We start from the raw sequence: 16,717 nt of genomic DNA, 5'->3' as shown, positions 1-16,717 counted from the left end.
TGTTCTTGCACATAACCGTGTTACTTTTGTTTTTCACACTGATAATTAAATCAAGTTTGTAAATGGCTTTGTAAAATCTTTGTTAACGTTAGTTAATAAAAATATACAGCTGTTCATTGTTCAGGGTGGCCGCGGATCCTTAAAAAGTCTTAAATTCCGTTGTCCTAAAATAAGGCCTTTAAATGTCTTAATTTGTCTTAAATCTAAATCCAAGGGTCTTAATTTTTTTACACTTTGAAAAGGAAAAGTTTATCGTTTTGAGGAGAATCTCCTGCGCAGGTTCTAAATCTGTTCTGTTGCTAGACACGCGCTTGCTTGACAACGCCTCAGTGTTGCCAGATTTAGCGGGTTTCCGCCCAACTACACGCATTTGAATCGCAGATTAGCTGTTAAATTTAACCATCATAGAGTAAAAGTTTATAATTAGCACATGTTTTCACGTTGCCGCACACAACTGGCGCGAGCACGCGCAGAGAGAGAGGCGCGCGGCGCGATTCACACAGATTGATTCCTCTTTAACTGCTATTTGAACGGAAACGTACATATGTCTTGATACCCGTTTTGGTATTCTGTTTAACAGTCGTTTATGTCTTCAGTGAACCGAAACAGCTGAGAAAGAGATGCGTGCCAGTATTCGGTTTGGGCATTTGGCCTTAAAGAGACAGCGTCCTATAAATACCTGCAGTGAGAAACACTAGTTATTTTACAATTAATTATTAAATTTCCCCTCCTGAATACTAGTGTTATTGATTTTATTACTAACTTTATGTTGTATTCATTTACACTTGTCATTTGTGTAATTGTTCTTGTTTTGTTACTGAACTTTAGTTCAGATAGTAGTTTTTGCTGTGGATGAGAAGTAGCCTACCTAAAGTAAGCATTCAGTAATTAGGAAAAAACAAACTTTTTTTTTTTTTTGCCGATCCATGACTCAAAATCCGTGTTTGTTACACTGTTACATTGGCTTCAAATTGTGTGAGAGCCTTGACTTTGTCATGGAATAGAAAATAATTTCTTCTTCTGGAATAGTGTTTTCTGTTGAATATTCCCAAGAATAATCAGTTAAATAAAATAATAATTTAAAATATCTTCATAGTTTTGTGCTAGACTTTTGCGGGACTTTCAATTTTGTCTTAAATTTTGTTTGAAAATGGTATTAAAAAGTCTTAAAATGTCTTAAATTTAACTTGGTCAAACCTGTAGACACCCTGTTGTTAGTTCATGATCAAGTGCCGGTTTAGTTCTGCTGAAACTCTACACCTCTGAGAACTCTCTCATTAAAACAAAGAAAGTGTAGCTGTAGACATGATGTAAATAAGAGATTAATTGTACTGTGTAAATGTGATTTCATTACCTTTTATTAACTTTGAGAGATTGCGATGAACTACAGTAATGTATGAGTGACAGCTTTCCAGTGATTGTAAGGGGAGCGCGCACTTTTAAGACTATAATTAATTCAGAATTTGAATTCATTTATTCATGGATTCACTCTCTGATAACGCAACATCGCCATTGCTATCGTGCAGCACATAGGCTACTACATCAGTTACACAAACTAAGAGAAGGCAAAGCAGGTGCTTACTCATCAAAATATGTCTAAACAGCCGCACTGCACGTGTCGACACGCGCCCGTGAGTAAACATTATTTTTTTCTTTCACCATGCAGCAAACGTAAAAAATAATTAAACCGTTTAACTTATAGTACTTCTTACTGTCGATTAACAGTGAACGGTCAATATGAGCATCCCTAAAATGTTTGTATGATTTTAAAGTAAAATAAAGTTTATAATCTTTAAATATCACTTGTTGTCATTTTTTAATGTGCCCCTCTGGTTAAACACTGGCCCCTCCTTGGCCCCCCTAGTCAAATTTGTCTAGAACCGCCACTGAACACCGGCTTTAGCGTGGAAAAGGAAGAAACAAAAATAAACAAAAATACAGCAAAACAGCAGCGCCGGTGTTACGGTTTAACTGGTTACCGTGTTATCTGGTGACCAACTTCCTGATTCAGGTCCTCAGCGCCAGATGTGATGCACCGAACGCTGCAGATTCGGCGATGATATTAAGCTGTCTAATAAACACACACTTGCTCATTACATGATTGTGGTGTTCTTGTAAAGATGACAAATTATTGGTACGATTGCCCGTAGCGGCTGAAATACGGAAAATAAACAAAAGTCTGTTTTGCATTGGTCTCGAACACGCGCTAAAAGTAGTTGCGCTGTGAGGCGATAGTAATGAATGCATTGAGCTACCGAGCTGCTTTGATTCAGCCGAGGAGTTGTAGATTCAAATCAGAATTTTACTCTCGGCGTGATATGCAGCTGGCTGAATCAAAGAAATGTGCCCGTGTTAACTTGTGACCTGTGTTTACCTGTTATGAAAATGAAAATTATATTAAAAGTAGGCCTATATTACATTTTATGGTTTATGATGTTAAAGTTCATTTCATGGAGTCCCAGATAACTGTAAATGTGTGGCTACTGTGGTTTAACTAGAAAACGCTATTGTTAAACTACTGTATTTACTATAGTAAAAACATGGTACTTTGCGTTCGATAGCTGTTTTTTAAAAAGTAAACAGTATAAAAAAACATAGCCTTTTCTATAGACAACAAGCTGCATGTAAATGCTGGGGTAAATGTACCCTTTAAGCCCACTTTCAGCTTTAAAGTCAAATAAAAAAAAAAGGGAAAAAAATATTTTATGCAAATTATGATTTTAACAAATTCAGTGATTTGTTAATTCCCTGACACATTTGGCAATGTTGAGTTAGCCCCACTTGTGTAAAAATTCACAAAATTCACTTTAAATTTAAATTCACTCATTTTAAAGATAGGCTTAAATGGTACAGTGCCACAAAACGCATGCAAACTACAGTCAACACAAACTTCTCTTGAATGAAAAAAACTTAAAAAAAAAAAAAAAACTAAAAAAAAACATTTCTTAAAGTGGGCAAAATGAAAATTACTATGATGCTTAGTCCACAATATATTAAGCTTAATGCATATCTTTGTAAAGATATCTTATATTTTTTTAAAGGAAACATTGTCTTTTTTCACCATTACTCACTGTGGTACCAAGGCCCAACTTATGTTTTTTTTTTTTTTTAATGAGAAATCCCTCTAATTACAAACTTAGATCAATTTTCGGAGTGTGCTTTTACCTTACTAACCTTTTACCTTACCTTACGTACTTTAATTTACAAATATAGTTAGATATTTAGGCCTACAAATTACACATTGTAGCATAATTATCCTTAATGGGTGTCTGCTAATATTTGATCATACAAAAATGAAATAGCTAAAAAGCTTGACACAGAATTTTTACCTATATAATAGACTGCACATGGTATTATATGGCAGATGCAATCACAGCGCGCTATTTAACCACACTAGTATATGTACTAGCCCCTTTTTACACTGTGGCATAAGGTAGCTTCAGTCTGTGATTCTTTGAATTTGTCTGTGTTAACTTGTGACCTCTGTGTTAACTTGTGACTAGGGCTGGACGATATGGCAAAAATTTATATCACGATATATTTCTTAATTTAACATAATTATAACATAATAAACATAAATATAACTGTCCTAATTGTTTAGATTTTTAGAAAGCACATTAACTTTTTTCACAGTTACAGTTTGCTGCATAAAAAAAACATTTCAGATTTGCAATAATCTGACCAAAAACAGCTGAAAATTTGGACGTGCAAATCCATTCTGTCATGAGGGGGCGCTTTAGTAGCGCTGAAATATTACTGTTTCCTTGGTAACGGCTAAACACAAAGCCTGTTTTATCAGCATGAAAGGAAAATGCCAACGACACGTTTCTGAAGACAGTCGGTTCCCTTCAGATACATTCATATAAAGACATCAGTATTTATTCAATGACATCATTGCCTCTTAAAGTTATATACAGGAAGTTTCCTTTTTAGACACATTCATTTAAAAAAGTGCAGTGCTCATGTTTATTTAACGAAGTCAAAGCCTTTTTGAAAATCTATTTGAAGCGGCCAGTGCTGATATTATGGCGAGTATTTGCATGAACTGCGGATAACTTACCAATATCAGAGTTTATCCGAACTTAAAAAGCCTCTCTCATCAACTATTTTCGTCTGTATTTTATAAATCTCTGACAAGCTACGCCATATCGAGCTAAATATCGAATGCGATATTAAGCTCGATATGGCGTAGCTTGTCAGAGATTTACGTCTCTGTGTATTAATTGCCGCTCCAGCGGAACCTGAGCGGAACGCACGTGATGGAGATTTACTACTACTTTACTAGCACCGGCTTCATTGAGTAAACGCGCCTCACAATATCGTTCGATATATTGTCCAGCCCTATGTCCACTATCTCAGAAAAAAGGTAATTCAATATATTCTCAAAAAGGAGGGTTCCCTTCCGGGAACTCGGCTACGTCATTCAACGCTATGGGGAACGCCATTGGCGAGCCTCTCTCTGAACGTAGTCTACCAACCACCTACCTCTCTCTGAACGTAGTCTGCGTTTCAAGCCGGCTTCAGCTTTTGTCATTCAGCGAAGCGCTCTCTGTTTGTCTGTCTGTTGCATGTCTGCTGTTTTTTGTGCCAGTTTGCACAACTTTTGTTTGAGTAAGACATGTCAACCAAAGGGGAAAAAAAGTTTTTCTAAAGCGGTTGGGCAGCCTCACAGAGCGTGTGTCCCTCCCTGCCAACGCTTCATTGTTGGTGGGGATACTCACGCTCTGTGTGTGGTCTGCTTGGGTGCGGAGCATACACAGTCAGCCCTCGAGAGGGCTGGTTGTCCGCAGTGTGAACGCCTTCCGCTGCGGGTGCTTCGCTCCCGGAGGGCTCTCTTTGAGGAGCTGCACTCGTGGGGTTCGCAGCTCGATCTGTTAGAGGGAATGGAGACGGGTAATCCCCTATCTCCCTCCTCACCTAACAGATCGGATGACCTCCTACTGGATGAGGAAGCCCGCGCTGCGGTTCCTTCCTACCAGGAAGAGGTCTCAGCGCTTCTCCTATCTTCCTCCGAGGAGGTAATCCCCTATCTCCCTCCTCACCTAACAGATCGGATGACCTCCTACTGGATGAGGAAGCCCGCGCTGCGGTTCCTTCCTACCAGGAAGAGGTCTCAGCGCTTCTCCTATCTTCCTCTGAGGAGGTTGATGTGGAGAGCGTTGATGAAAGTGTACAACCGGTCCCCACAGTATGAGGAGCTTTTGGAAGTGGTGACACGGGCAGTTGAGAAACTAAATATCAATTGGCCCGAACAATATTCTAATGAGCCGCAGCGAAGCAAGTTAGATGAGCGCTTCATGCGGACAAAGTCACCACTCCAAAGAAGGAGCCTTCCATTTTTCCCTGACCTCCACACCGAGGTGTCTAGTTCATGGGAAAAACCTTTTTTAGCCCGCCTCTTCGTCCCTTCCTCCGACTATTATGGGAATGTCCGGGGGTTAGAAGAGAGCGGTTATAAGATGATGCCACAGGTTGAACAGACGCTTGCGGGCTGTCTGTCACCTGGTCTGGCATCATCACTGAAGGCTCCTTCCTTGCCCTCCAAGCCTCTTAAAGTTACATCGGGCTTGCTGGGCAAGGGGTACACGGCAGCAGGTCGTGCAGAAACGGGTAAGTATAACAGTTCAGATGAATAGTTTCTGGGGTAGTTGGTTGTAGACTGAAACGTAGATGATTTCCATTTGCAGGAACGACGGGAGGAGAACTTCGGGCAGGACACACACACACACACCCCGCTGGTGTACAGCCGGCTGGCTTACGGCACACACACCGCTGACTGGAAAGAGAGATCGGATACAGACTGGAACAGAATGAGAATTCAGGTAAGTAGGATCAGGTAAGTAGCAATGTAGGTAGATTTGTGAACTCAACAGAGTTAGCACAATGAGTCTGCTTCGTGCAAACGAGCCCGGACACTGAATGGTGTGTGTGTTGTGCTTATAAGTGCTGCAGGTGATTAGGTGCAGGTGCGTGTGATTAGAACTCTGAGAATTGCCCTATACAAAACCTGTTCATTACACTACAATGCAGCAGTGCAGACATATTGCTTTAGAAGCTGAACTGTTTTTTTTAACTAGTAGTGTATATGCGCACATAGTTATTCAGTGACATGTCATCTATATTTATACATTTATGAAGTGACAAACACTTGAGTGTGGAGCTTGAGACATCCCCCAGCAAGAGCCATTTGTGCATCAGTTTAATTTTAGTTAGTGAGTAATCTTTATTTAACCAGGATAAAGACGATACCTGTTTAAGAAGGCAAAAGACATAACAGTTGATATATTACTTACTAACATATATGCTATATATTACCAGTATATTACCTTTTTTTAGGAATAATGGAAGACAAACAATTTGTAATTTTAAAGGTGGTAGTTCAGCCTGAGAACATGAGTTTGATAGCCACATGGGCCTCGTTCTCACAAGTCAGTTGTCATTATATTTGGCCATATAAGTAAGGATATTTAGCTTTCACAAGTATAACTAAAAATTTAACACACACACACACACACACACACACACACACACACACACGTTTGTTTTTGTGAATTGTGGGGACATTCCATAGACGTAATGGTTTTTATACTGTACAAACCATATTTGCATTTTCCTATGTCATACCCATGTCATTACACAAATTTGTGTCCTGATATGTCACAAAAACAAACACACACACACACACACACACACACACACACACACACACACATGTTGGGTTTACATGTTTTATGGGGACATTCCATAGGCGTAATGGTTTTCATACTGTACAAACCGTATTTTCTATCGCCCTACACCTACCCTACACCTAACCCTAGCCCTCACAGGAGATTGTGCACACTTTTACTTCCTCAAAAGAAATCATTGTGCATGATTTATAAGCCTGTTTCCTCATGGGGACCTAAGAAATGTCTCCACAAGGTCAAAATTTACTGGTATTCCTATCCTTGTGGGGACATTTGGTCCCCATAACGTGATAAATACCAGGTATACACACACACACACACACACACACACACACACACACACACACACACACACACACACACACACACACACACACACACACACACACACATTTGTTTAAGTCACTTACCCACTGGGCCTCTTAGTTACATCTCAGAGGCCCCACTTTCTGTTCTTCATTACTGGGAAATCAGAATCCTGTAACCATTTCACATAATAGCACTGCTTAGATTCAGAGATTAGAGCATAATTCAAGTCTTTTCGTGAGTGAAGATAACAAGAGAAAAGATAAATGACAAGAGGATGACTGTTTTTGCTAGTAGGGTGAGAAATGTGAAGAGGAATGAGAAATGATGAGAGGAATCAAAGGAATTGGGAATATGTGGAATGATCAGATCAGATGACAAAGTTTCTTTTACTACTTTTATTTGTTAAAGGTGAGTTCATGGATCACCCGTGTAGTACATGACATTCTTAATATTATGATTAGCTTAGTTATTGTTGGTTTGTTGGATATGAAAGCACTTTTGACAGGGAACTTTGCAACAGCAACATTAGAAAGTCCATCAGAAATCAACTCCAAAATTAAAATGGCTGCCTGTTTAAGCCTCAGATTCAAACATCTTCTTCCTGCCACCCATGCCAGCCTTATCCTCGACGTTCTTACGCCAGTCTCCCACTGCCTCCTTATCCTAAAATAATTCACAAAAGAATTTCAAGATGAAAAATTATATTTGAACCAACTACTTTGGAAGATATGGTTTCTTTATTTCTGTAGTGTGCGCTCACCTCCTCCTTGACCTCTTTCTTGACCTGTTTGAGGTTGGCTCTCAGGTCCAGAGACACCTTGTGTTTGGAGCCCAGCAGGGCCTGCAGCATGGAATCAGCAGACATACGCACTTTCTTAAGAGCGGGTTTCTTAAATTTACCTATCAGGTCCTGAACCTTTATCTTCAGATCCTCAATCTAAAAAAACAAGCAGTGTTATTTGCTGAAAGTCAAACCCATTAAGGATAAACAAATGAAAGAATAGAATCCATGCATTTTAAACCTCTTTTTCGCTCTTGGCCACTTTAACAGACAGGTCATATCTCTCCTCATCCACCACATCAATCTTCTGATGAAGCTCTTTGCACAGATCCTGACCACAGTGGAGAACACATTTAATAACTGACTAAAATACTTCAATAATAATAAACTATTTCATGCTTGTGTAGAGAGCTGTCATGATTCCTCGATTAGATCTGAGTACTCGATAAAAAAAAAATCCTCAATTGCATTTTGCATGTGTTGAGTAAATAGTGAAATACTGGAAATGGTGCGTTATTAGACAGTTTAAAAAAAAAATAGCATGCATTATATATTAACCCATTTAAAAGTCTTAATAAAGCATAATGCTATTATTTATTTTCACAACGTGAAATTAATTGCCATATTGGCAATAATGAACGTAAACAATGCCACTGAACAAAATGAAACGCAAATAATAATAGCAAATTTAGCTGATTATTACTGTTGAAGATGGTCAATTATTGTTATGTTTTGAGCTGTACTAATCAGTCGGACCGGAAAAAACATTTGGAGTACTGTAGACTGCCAAAAGTTATAACAACTAAAATACTGTCTGAGGAACAAAAGGCATTTGTGGTTGGCCAAACTGAACCAAGACTTCCAGGGCAAGAAGCTTAACCACATTCTTGTTTGTTCAATGTGCAATCAATGCTGTTGTTTACATCCGAGTATCTCCAATATCTCCAATACGGCTGTGCATCCAAGTAACTGACGAAACTGTGACGTAAGTGCAAACCCTCTATTGTAAATTCACAAATGCTATGATTCAGTTAAATAAATATATGTCATGCAGATTTAATATATTCACTTTAGTTAAGTACGTGTCTCAGAGCGACTGCGTTCACAGTAAGTGCTGCTCCTGTTATCATTTAAATGTGTGGAGCATATCAAACTCAATCTCTGCATATTGTTGTGAGTTTGGGTTTATTGTAACTTAATTTATCTGGGAACGCCATTTCAACATTTTTAAACCTACGCAAACACACGAGTATACATTAGTATTTTTTCCTAATATGCAAACTGGTCATCGTGATTTCAAAATAAAAAATTTAAACCCTCTAAACTGAGTTTACACTTTTTGATGTCCACATATTCAAGAAATTACAGTGGCTGTAGCATTTCTGTCAAAAAGAAAAGAGCAAATATTAAAGAATAAGTGGACATTTTAAATGTTGTTTAGTCAATATTAAAGTGTAAAAACAATCGTCAGGCCGCTGGCACCCTCTGCAGGCATTTGTTATAATGCATAACGGCATTAGCTCTGTTGTTTTAATATATATTTGAATAGTTTTGTTCAATAAAACCGTATGATTACTTGCTCTTTTTTTAACTTTATTTACACTAATTATTAGTGCCTCATTGTTATTAAATATGTATTTTAAGTCATTTTAATATATATAATTATCAGATTACTTGATTAATCGCTAGAATAATCTACCAATTACTTGATTACCAAAATAATCTTAGTGACAGCCCTACATTTGTACCTGCAATTCCTGCATTGAGCCAGGCAGAGACAGCGGAGAACATTTCTCTTGCATATACTGAACTCTTTCCTCCTGCACCCGCTTTTCCTCAGCCACCAGCAGGTCCTTGGCTATACCCAGTATCAAACTCTATGAGGAAATGATAAAGAAAAGACACATGCAACAAAATGAGGAAAAGACACATGCAACAAAACGCACATCTCTAGACTAAACAAAAACCGACCAGACTCAAAAGCTCATGTTTACCTTGAGTTGATGCCGACGGCTTGAGGTCATCTTTTTTCTGTTAGGATATTATGAGAGAAATAACATTTTTCAACAATTTAGAACTATATGTGTATCAATAACTGACTTGTGAGATTTCCAATGTTTACAGACTTACTCAGACATGATGGCAGGCTTGTTGTGCTCTTCTGTTGGAAATATAGAGAACAGGGAGAGACTGCCTTAAAGAGTTATTATTTGATGTTCAACACAGTGAGCACATAATATGTTGTCTTTTGGTTAGGGTCAATTTAAATTAGACATATGCCCTAAAGAAACCCTGGACAAGCTGGCCTGCAGTCAAGTAAAAGCATATGATCTCAAAACTGAAAAAAAATCTGCAGTGCAGTTTCTCTAAGCTCTTCTTTGCTGCGTTCATCACATATACCCCATATTCAGTTACAGCCACTGAGTACTGCTATCAACAGTCATCACTTTTAACACTGTAAACCACAGCTATAAACAAGTCACACTCCTCCACACTTAATTAACACTCTCATTATTACACAGAGAACATCCAACCAATCACATGCAAGAATATCAAGTTAATGTTGGTTAATGAAGTAACTAACTTAGTATTGACTCATGTATAAATTATTTACACCAAAAACTAAATATGAGCTGACCATATAAGACCACAAAACCAGTCATAAGTAGAACAGTTATTTTTGTAGCAATAGCCAAATAAATGTTGTATGGGTTAAAATTATAGTAAAGATCATGTTCCATGAAGATATTTTGTAAATTCTCTACCGTAAATATATCAAAACTTAATTTTTGATTAGTAATATGGACAGCTAAGAACTTTATTTGGACAACTTTAAAGGCGATTTTCTCAATATTTCGTTTTTTTTTTTGCACCCTCAGATTCCAGATATTCAAAGTGTTGTATCTTGGCCAATGTCCTATCCTAACAAACCATACATCAATGGAAAGATTTTTTTATTCAGCTTTCAGGTGATTTATAAAAATTAACCTTTATGGCTGGTTTTGTGGTCCAGGGTCACATAAATTACTGATAGTAATGTTAAGCAACTGTATTTTATTATTGAAGCTATAGTTATATAGTTAACAGCATGAACTTGCTGATGTTTTGGTGTATTAGTCATAAGGACTACGCTGCTGTACTTAACCCAGTAGCTGCATGTGACATAAATGTGAGTGAAGCAGAAAGCTGATCTCTATGTGTAAAATTATCCAAAGTGTTGAATCAAGTAAAGGGCTTAAGACATTAATCAGAAACTGTATCAGGCAACAGATCAGTCATACAGGGGCTGCCTCGTTCCTCCGCCTCTCTCGCTTATGCACTCTCTTTCAGTAACAGTATTCAGTAACCTTACAGTAATATAACTTCTCTTTCTCAAAATTCCTAAAACCCATATGTTCAGAATTCTTCAAGATATATAACCGGAGCGCAGCTGCAGTGATGAGCCGTGTGATGGATTGAAGGAGGCCTCAGATTTCAGGGTTATTGAAATGTTAGCACACAGTGTTCCTACAGCCCTGCCACATTAGCCATATTATGTTATCTTGATACTATATTAATATTTTTCTGAATTTCAAACATTCTGAATTTCAGATATTTAAATACAGTTCAATTGATTGAAATACTTAAATTAAATTAAATACACACGGCTCATCCATAAGCCATTAACAATATGCTCATGAGCATGACACCTAACCCCAGGTTACTCCAAGAGGATTCCTCACAGAAACAAGTGTCTGATAAAAGACTACACACTCTGCTTGAAACACAACATGCAAGAGGATGCTTAGGCTTAAAATAAATAATCTAAAACATCTGCTGAATAGACGAAAGGAAGCAAACTTTATTTACTCATCACTAAACATTTAGCTTGAATGCCGGTAACACACTTTTGATAAAAAACATATCCATATCGTCATTAAAAATACATATCTTTGCCTAGAAATGAATCATTTTATAAAAATAAGAATTACTTAGGTGTGCAAGTCAAAAAAACGTACCAAAGTTCAACGAGTAGAGCAGCTTGCACACATAATTTTAGAAGATTTCCTACAATTTTACCATTACATGTGCAAGCTCCTCTTTTTGTTGAACTTATAAAGTTTTGCAAAACGCATACAGTCACCCTAAAACACTTCCATCAATTATACAGCATGTGTAACAGGCCAAAACATCTCACCTTAATGAAAATCTGGGTAACAGGACAGACCAGGAACTGCAGGCAGTCTCTGTACTGAAAGAGGGTTTTGATAGCATTCTGTGATGGCTCAGCAAATCCCTTTAACTCTTTATGGAATTAGCATCCAGTGCAGACCAATGAGACTCCATGCTGTTGAAAGCCAATATTACCCCTCCCAGACTCACACATATAAATAACCCTTGCTTTCAAGATTGTTTTTCTTATTTTATTGCTTATTTACTTTACTCAGTACCCTAATGAGTTACTGCACTCTGAAAAGCATAAATCACCATAGGAGACAAACATTCAACCAAAAACATCTACTTAAACAAGCAACATGAATAACATTTCAGTTGGTCAGTATCATTTTGATATCTTTCTTTTACTGACAATGTGTTGGTTATAAAACACTGACAGAATTTTGGTCCTGCATTTTGTACCTTAAAATTATGATATGACCAATTTTGAAGTACAAAAGCAACTTAAAAGATTAAAATATGAATGAATGTATGAGTCAAAACGGTCAGCACCAGAACCACATTCCAAACAGTTAACAACCAAGTGTTTGACACAACAGTCAAGTGTTTGGAGCACAAGTGAAAAAGTGTAACGTTCCTACATATCTAGAATTTACAGAATTTGTCATGTATACAATGAATGAATACGTCTTGTCTTGCAGGTCCATATACTACTATTTTGCTTCTTCCTACTATAACCACTATATTGCAGTGCAGCAATTGCATAAAATTCACGTCATGAGCCAAAAATATACTAGTCATCCTCAGGAGAAACTTTATCCATCAAGACTGACTGACCTTTCATTCAGTAGACAGTTTCCGTGGGCTAGGATCTTTGTGTCCCAGCGGGCTTCTAATTCCAAGGGGAGGGGGTGGGTAGTGTCAAAGCTGTCATCAACATGTGTGTAAATCTGTGCATGTGTACATGTCTGCATTAGTGTGTGTGTGGTGGGTTTAAAGCTAGCTGTTACTCTATGAATGATCCCAATTTAAAACCCCAAGTGACACTACCAGTCCAAGCCTTATTACTTATTACTTATTTGATTTAATTTAATCATTGAGATACAGATATTGTAAACTGTTATAATTTAAAACAACTGTTCTATTGTAATATATTTTACATTTATTTGTAATTTATTCCTGTGATGGCAACGCAGAATTTCCAGCAGCCATTACTTCAGACTTCAGTGTCACACAATCCTTCAGAAATAATATAAATATGTTTTTATTTAGCCTAGAATCTAGACGCGCCCCTAGCGGCAGCAAATTACATTTGCTTCCAAAGGCAGTCTAGTTACTCTCCGTTCCAATAATGACTGATTGCAGAACAGCAGAACCATACGTCACAGCAGTCACACGGCAGCAGCGCCACGGCAGCCCAATCAGGTCCCACAAAATATCCGTCCTAAATAGTATTCGAAAATAGAATTGGTATGTCCTAAAAAGTATTCCAAAGATTTCCGGACGGTCTACTACAATTTACCTTTAGAATTCGAAGTACGGATTAATGCGCACTCTAACGGCTATTATATTGCCCACAACACATTGAGTGTTGAACGAGGATTTGATTAGAACTACAAATACGCATAAAAAGTGTAAAAAAAAACTACAAACATGGCGTGTATGCGCGACCAACGGATGGGTAGAAAAATTGGGTTTAAGTTATAAATAATCAGTGTGTAACCTTATAAAAATATATATTTATTTAATGTTATTCGCATTATATTTCATGTGCAGCAACATAATGAACTTTTATAATGGCAGAAACAAATGATGAGAGTCTGCTGGCCAAAGAGCCCTTCATGTTTCACTTTGAATTTAAGGATGATATGGACATTTCCTTAATGAGTGTGTGAACAAATCATGCCTCTGGATTAATTGCATGTTTAAAGAGTTTTGATTTATTTTAGGTTTAAACTAATTTAGTTAGGTGAGTAATGTGTGGTTATTATTGTTGTTAAATGTGTGCCTTCTGTGCTATATGTTTTGTTTGATTTTGTAATATTTTTTTGGGAAAATCCAGTTTGTGATGGGTATAGTGTATAGTACATGGTATTATGTACAATGAAAAATTGGTTAATACTGAAATGATTAGGTAAAAAAATATAGTTTAACTAAATAAAAACATTCTATTGCTCAAGTTTTGTTTAGTTTTTTGTTTGAGCTTTGTACTCAGTTTATACTGTTTAAAAATATATGGAAAAATATAGACGTTTTTCCTGAACGCGGAGTCCGACTCTTAACTGAAAGAATGCTTTGCATTTCCGGTCTGCATTGTTTCTAGTCAAATTAGGGTATATTCCGAGCTAATAAACTAATGTTAAACCTATTAAAATGTTTTTAAAAAAGCACATGGCTCCATAGCGCCATCACTTGGCAATGTCGCAATGACCGTAATTTGTCAGTGCCTCACTTTAATGAGTGTGTAGATGACACGAAGCAGCGGAAGTTAGCTACATTAAAAACAGATGGACGCTATTTGAATGGGTTCCTATGGAGACCGGAACAGAAAAGCATTCAATCTGACGTTAGAATTCGTAATGGCGGCGCTCATCGTTTACTCAGGAAAAAGGTCTATAAGTTGATCATTATTTTCACCCACTTTCGATCTCAGATGGAGACTCCGCCCACTACCGTCTGAGCCTGCTGCCGTGGCGCTGCTGCCGTGTGACTGCTGTGACGTATGGTTCTGCTGTTCTGCAATCGGCCCTATCTCCTCCGTTCACTTGAGATTTCTAAAAATCCAAAATCGACCGGGCCAATCACGAGTCGGTGGGCGGGTTTAACATGATAACGACTGACGTGCGACCATAAGTTCCGTCAGACATTCTCTGGTTCTGTGAATTATGCGTGAGAAATAGAGCGATGGCTCTATTGAGGATGAATGGATGAATAATACGTTTATATTTACTGAGTTTAAACGTGAATATGTCTAGTATTATTGTATTAGTGTACTGTAATAAAAGAGGTTCACAATGCTGAAAAAGCATGTTTGGATTTTAAATCAAAATAACGGATAAATGTTGTGTTTGTGGTAAAGAGCCGCGGATCAGTTACGGACGCTGTGTGAAAGCAAAACGAGTCCGTGCTGCTTTTGCACCGCATACATAACGCACACGGACGGCAGACGCACTGGAGACGGAGTATGTGTGAAACAGGCGTCAGACATTCTCTGGTTCCGTGAATTACGCGTGAGAGATAGAGCGATGGCTGCTGCTAGCGAACAACTTTCTTTCGAATCGGCTTTGGCCGCCACTCTGAAAGACTTGAAGTTAAGCTTTTCCACAACACACATGCAAGGAACTCGCTTTTCCGTCGCTCTGACTACGTAGTACGTCACCTTCTTCGTTGCTCTGATTGGTTGTAGCGCTATCCTATTGCGTGGAGAGGGAGTTTGAAAGACAACCGTTTATCCCACCCCTCTGGTTGAGCTCTGTCTATGGAGAGTGCCCAGACCCTACATTTATGTGGGTCTGGCTTGTCAGGCTAGTTTTTATTATTAGCAATGTTAATATTTCAGTGGGAACCATACTTTTTTCAGCATACTTTGATGACTAAAAAGTTCAAACGAACAGCATTTATTTGAAATGGAAAACTTTTGTAATATTATTAATGTCTGAACTATCACTTTTGATCAATTTATTTTACTGACACTAAACTTCTGAACAGTAGTTTGTTATTCAGATAAAGCTGGCTTTAACTAATTCCGCCGCATCTCTTGATCTGAGAAAATGACAAAAATAAACCAAAGAAAATAAATATGGATTTTAACTAATTCCTACTATGTTTGGCACATTTCTTAATACAATGATTCATGGAACAAAGTTTACATTCACATTTTTGTTCACATGGTTGTGTAGGGTACAGTTAAGGTCAAAAGTGTACATCCCTCTTTCAGAATCTGCAAAATGCTAATTATTTTACCAAAATAAGAGGGATCATACAAAATGCATGTTATTGTTTATTTAGTACTGACCTGAATAAGTTATTTCCCAAAAAGATGTTTACATATAGTCCACAAGAGAAAATAATAGTTGAATTTATAAAAAATTACCCCGTTCTTAATACTGTTCTTACGTGCATGATCCATAGCGGGGTTGTTTATTTTTTATTTTTATTTTTTATTTTTGTCCTGAACAATTAAACTGCCTGCTGTTCTTCAGAAAAAAAACCTTCAGGTCCCACAAATTCTTTGGTTTTCCAGCATTTTTCTGTTTTTCTCATTTTCTCTTAATGCATTGTTTTTCCTTCTGGAGCATCAGTGAGCATTTGAACCTTCTGTAATAGTTGCATATGAGTCCCTCAGTTGTCCTCAGTGTGAAAAGATGGATCTCAATATCATATAGTCATTGTTGGAAAGGGTTCAAATACACAAAAATGCTGGAAAACCAAAAAAATTGTGGAACCTGAAGAATTTTTCTGAAGAATTAACTGTTCAGGACAAACAAGGGACTCATGAACAACTATCACTAAACAAACAAACACTGGGGTCATTTTTTATAAATTCAACTTTTATTTTCTGTTGTGGACTATATGTAAACATCTTTAATGTGAAATATATTATTCAGGTCAGTACTAAATAAACCATAACATGCATTTTGTATGATCCTTCATTTTTTGTAAAAGATTCTAAAAGGGGGATGTAAACTTTTGACCTCAACTGAATATTTTGGGCCTAACTAGTGATCGCTTTTAGCTGCAGTATTCTTTTAAAAGAACTATGTGTAGTGTCTCAAAGAACTAAATT

The 16,717-nt window shown here is 37.4% G+C and overlaps 2 protein-coding genes across 2 annotated transcripts in view; one reads left to right on the top strand and one right to left on the bottom strand.

The window, feature by feature from the left end:
• tusc3 (tumor suppressor candidate 3) overlaps positions 1-16,717 on the top strand; it is a 142,253-nt gene that overhangs the window by 30,087 nt on the left and 95,449 nt on the right. The gene's annotated exons all lie outside the window — the stretch shown is intronic.
• LOC141336997 (troponin I, fast skeletal muscle-like) lies at positions 7,376-12,040 on the bottom strand. Its single transcript, XM_073842718.1, has 7 exons — positions 11,954-12,040; positions 9,907-9,937; positions 9,771-9,807; positions 9,525-9,653; positions 8,018-8,107; positions 7,756-7,932; positions 7,376-7,658 (listed from the first exon to the last, which is right to left on the bottom strand). Exons 2-7 carry the CDS (start codon positions 9,912-9,914, stop codon positions 7,569-7,571), a joined length of 531 nt encoding a protein of 176 aa, XP_073698819.1. The 5' UTR covers positions 9,915-9,937; positions 11,954-12,040; the 3' UTR covers positions 7,376-7,568.

Source organism: Garra rufa, chromosome 6, assembly GCF_049309525.1.
Source record: "Garra rufa chromosome 6, GarRuf1.0, whole genome shotgun sequence".
Classification (NCBI taxonomy): domain Eukaryota; kingdom Metazoa; phylum Chordata; class Actinopteri; order Cypriniformes; family Cyprinidae; genus Garra; species Garra rufa.
This window is presented reverse-complemented; position numbering and strand designations above follow the sequence as displayed.

Excerpts from the sequence above, each read along its gene's own strand:
- LOC141336997 (XM_073842718.1), bottom strand. Across the intron at positions 9,654-9,770 it reads GCCGTCGGCATCAACTCAAG|AGTTTGATACTGGGTATAGC; the intron begins GTAAACATGAGC and ends ATTTCCTCATAG. Across the intron at positions 8,108-9,524 it reads GCTCAATGCAGGAATTGCAG|GATCTGTGCAAAGAGCTTCA; the intron begins GTACAAATGTAG and ends CACTGTGGTCAG.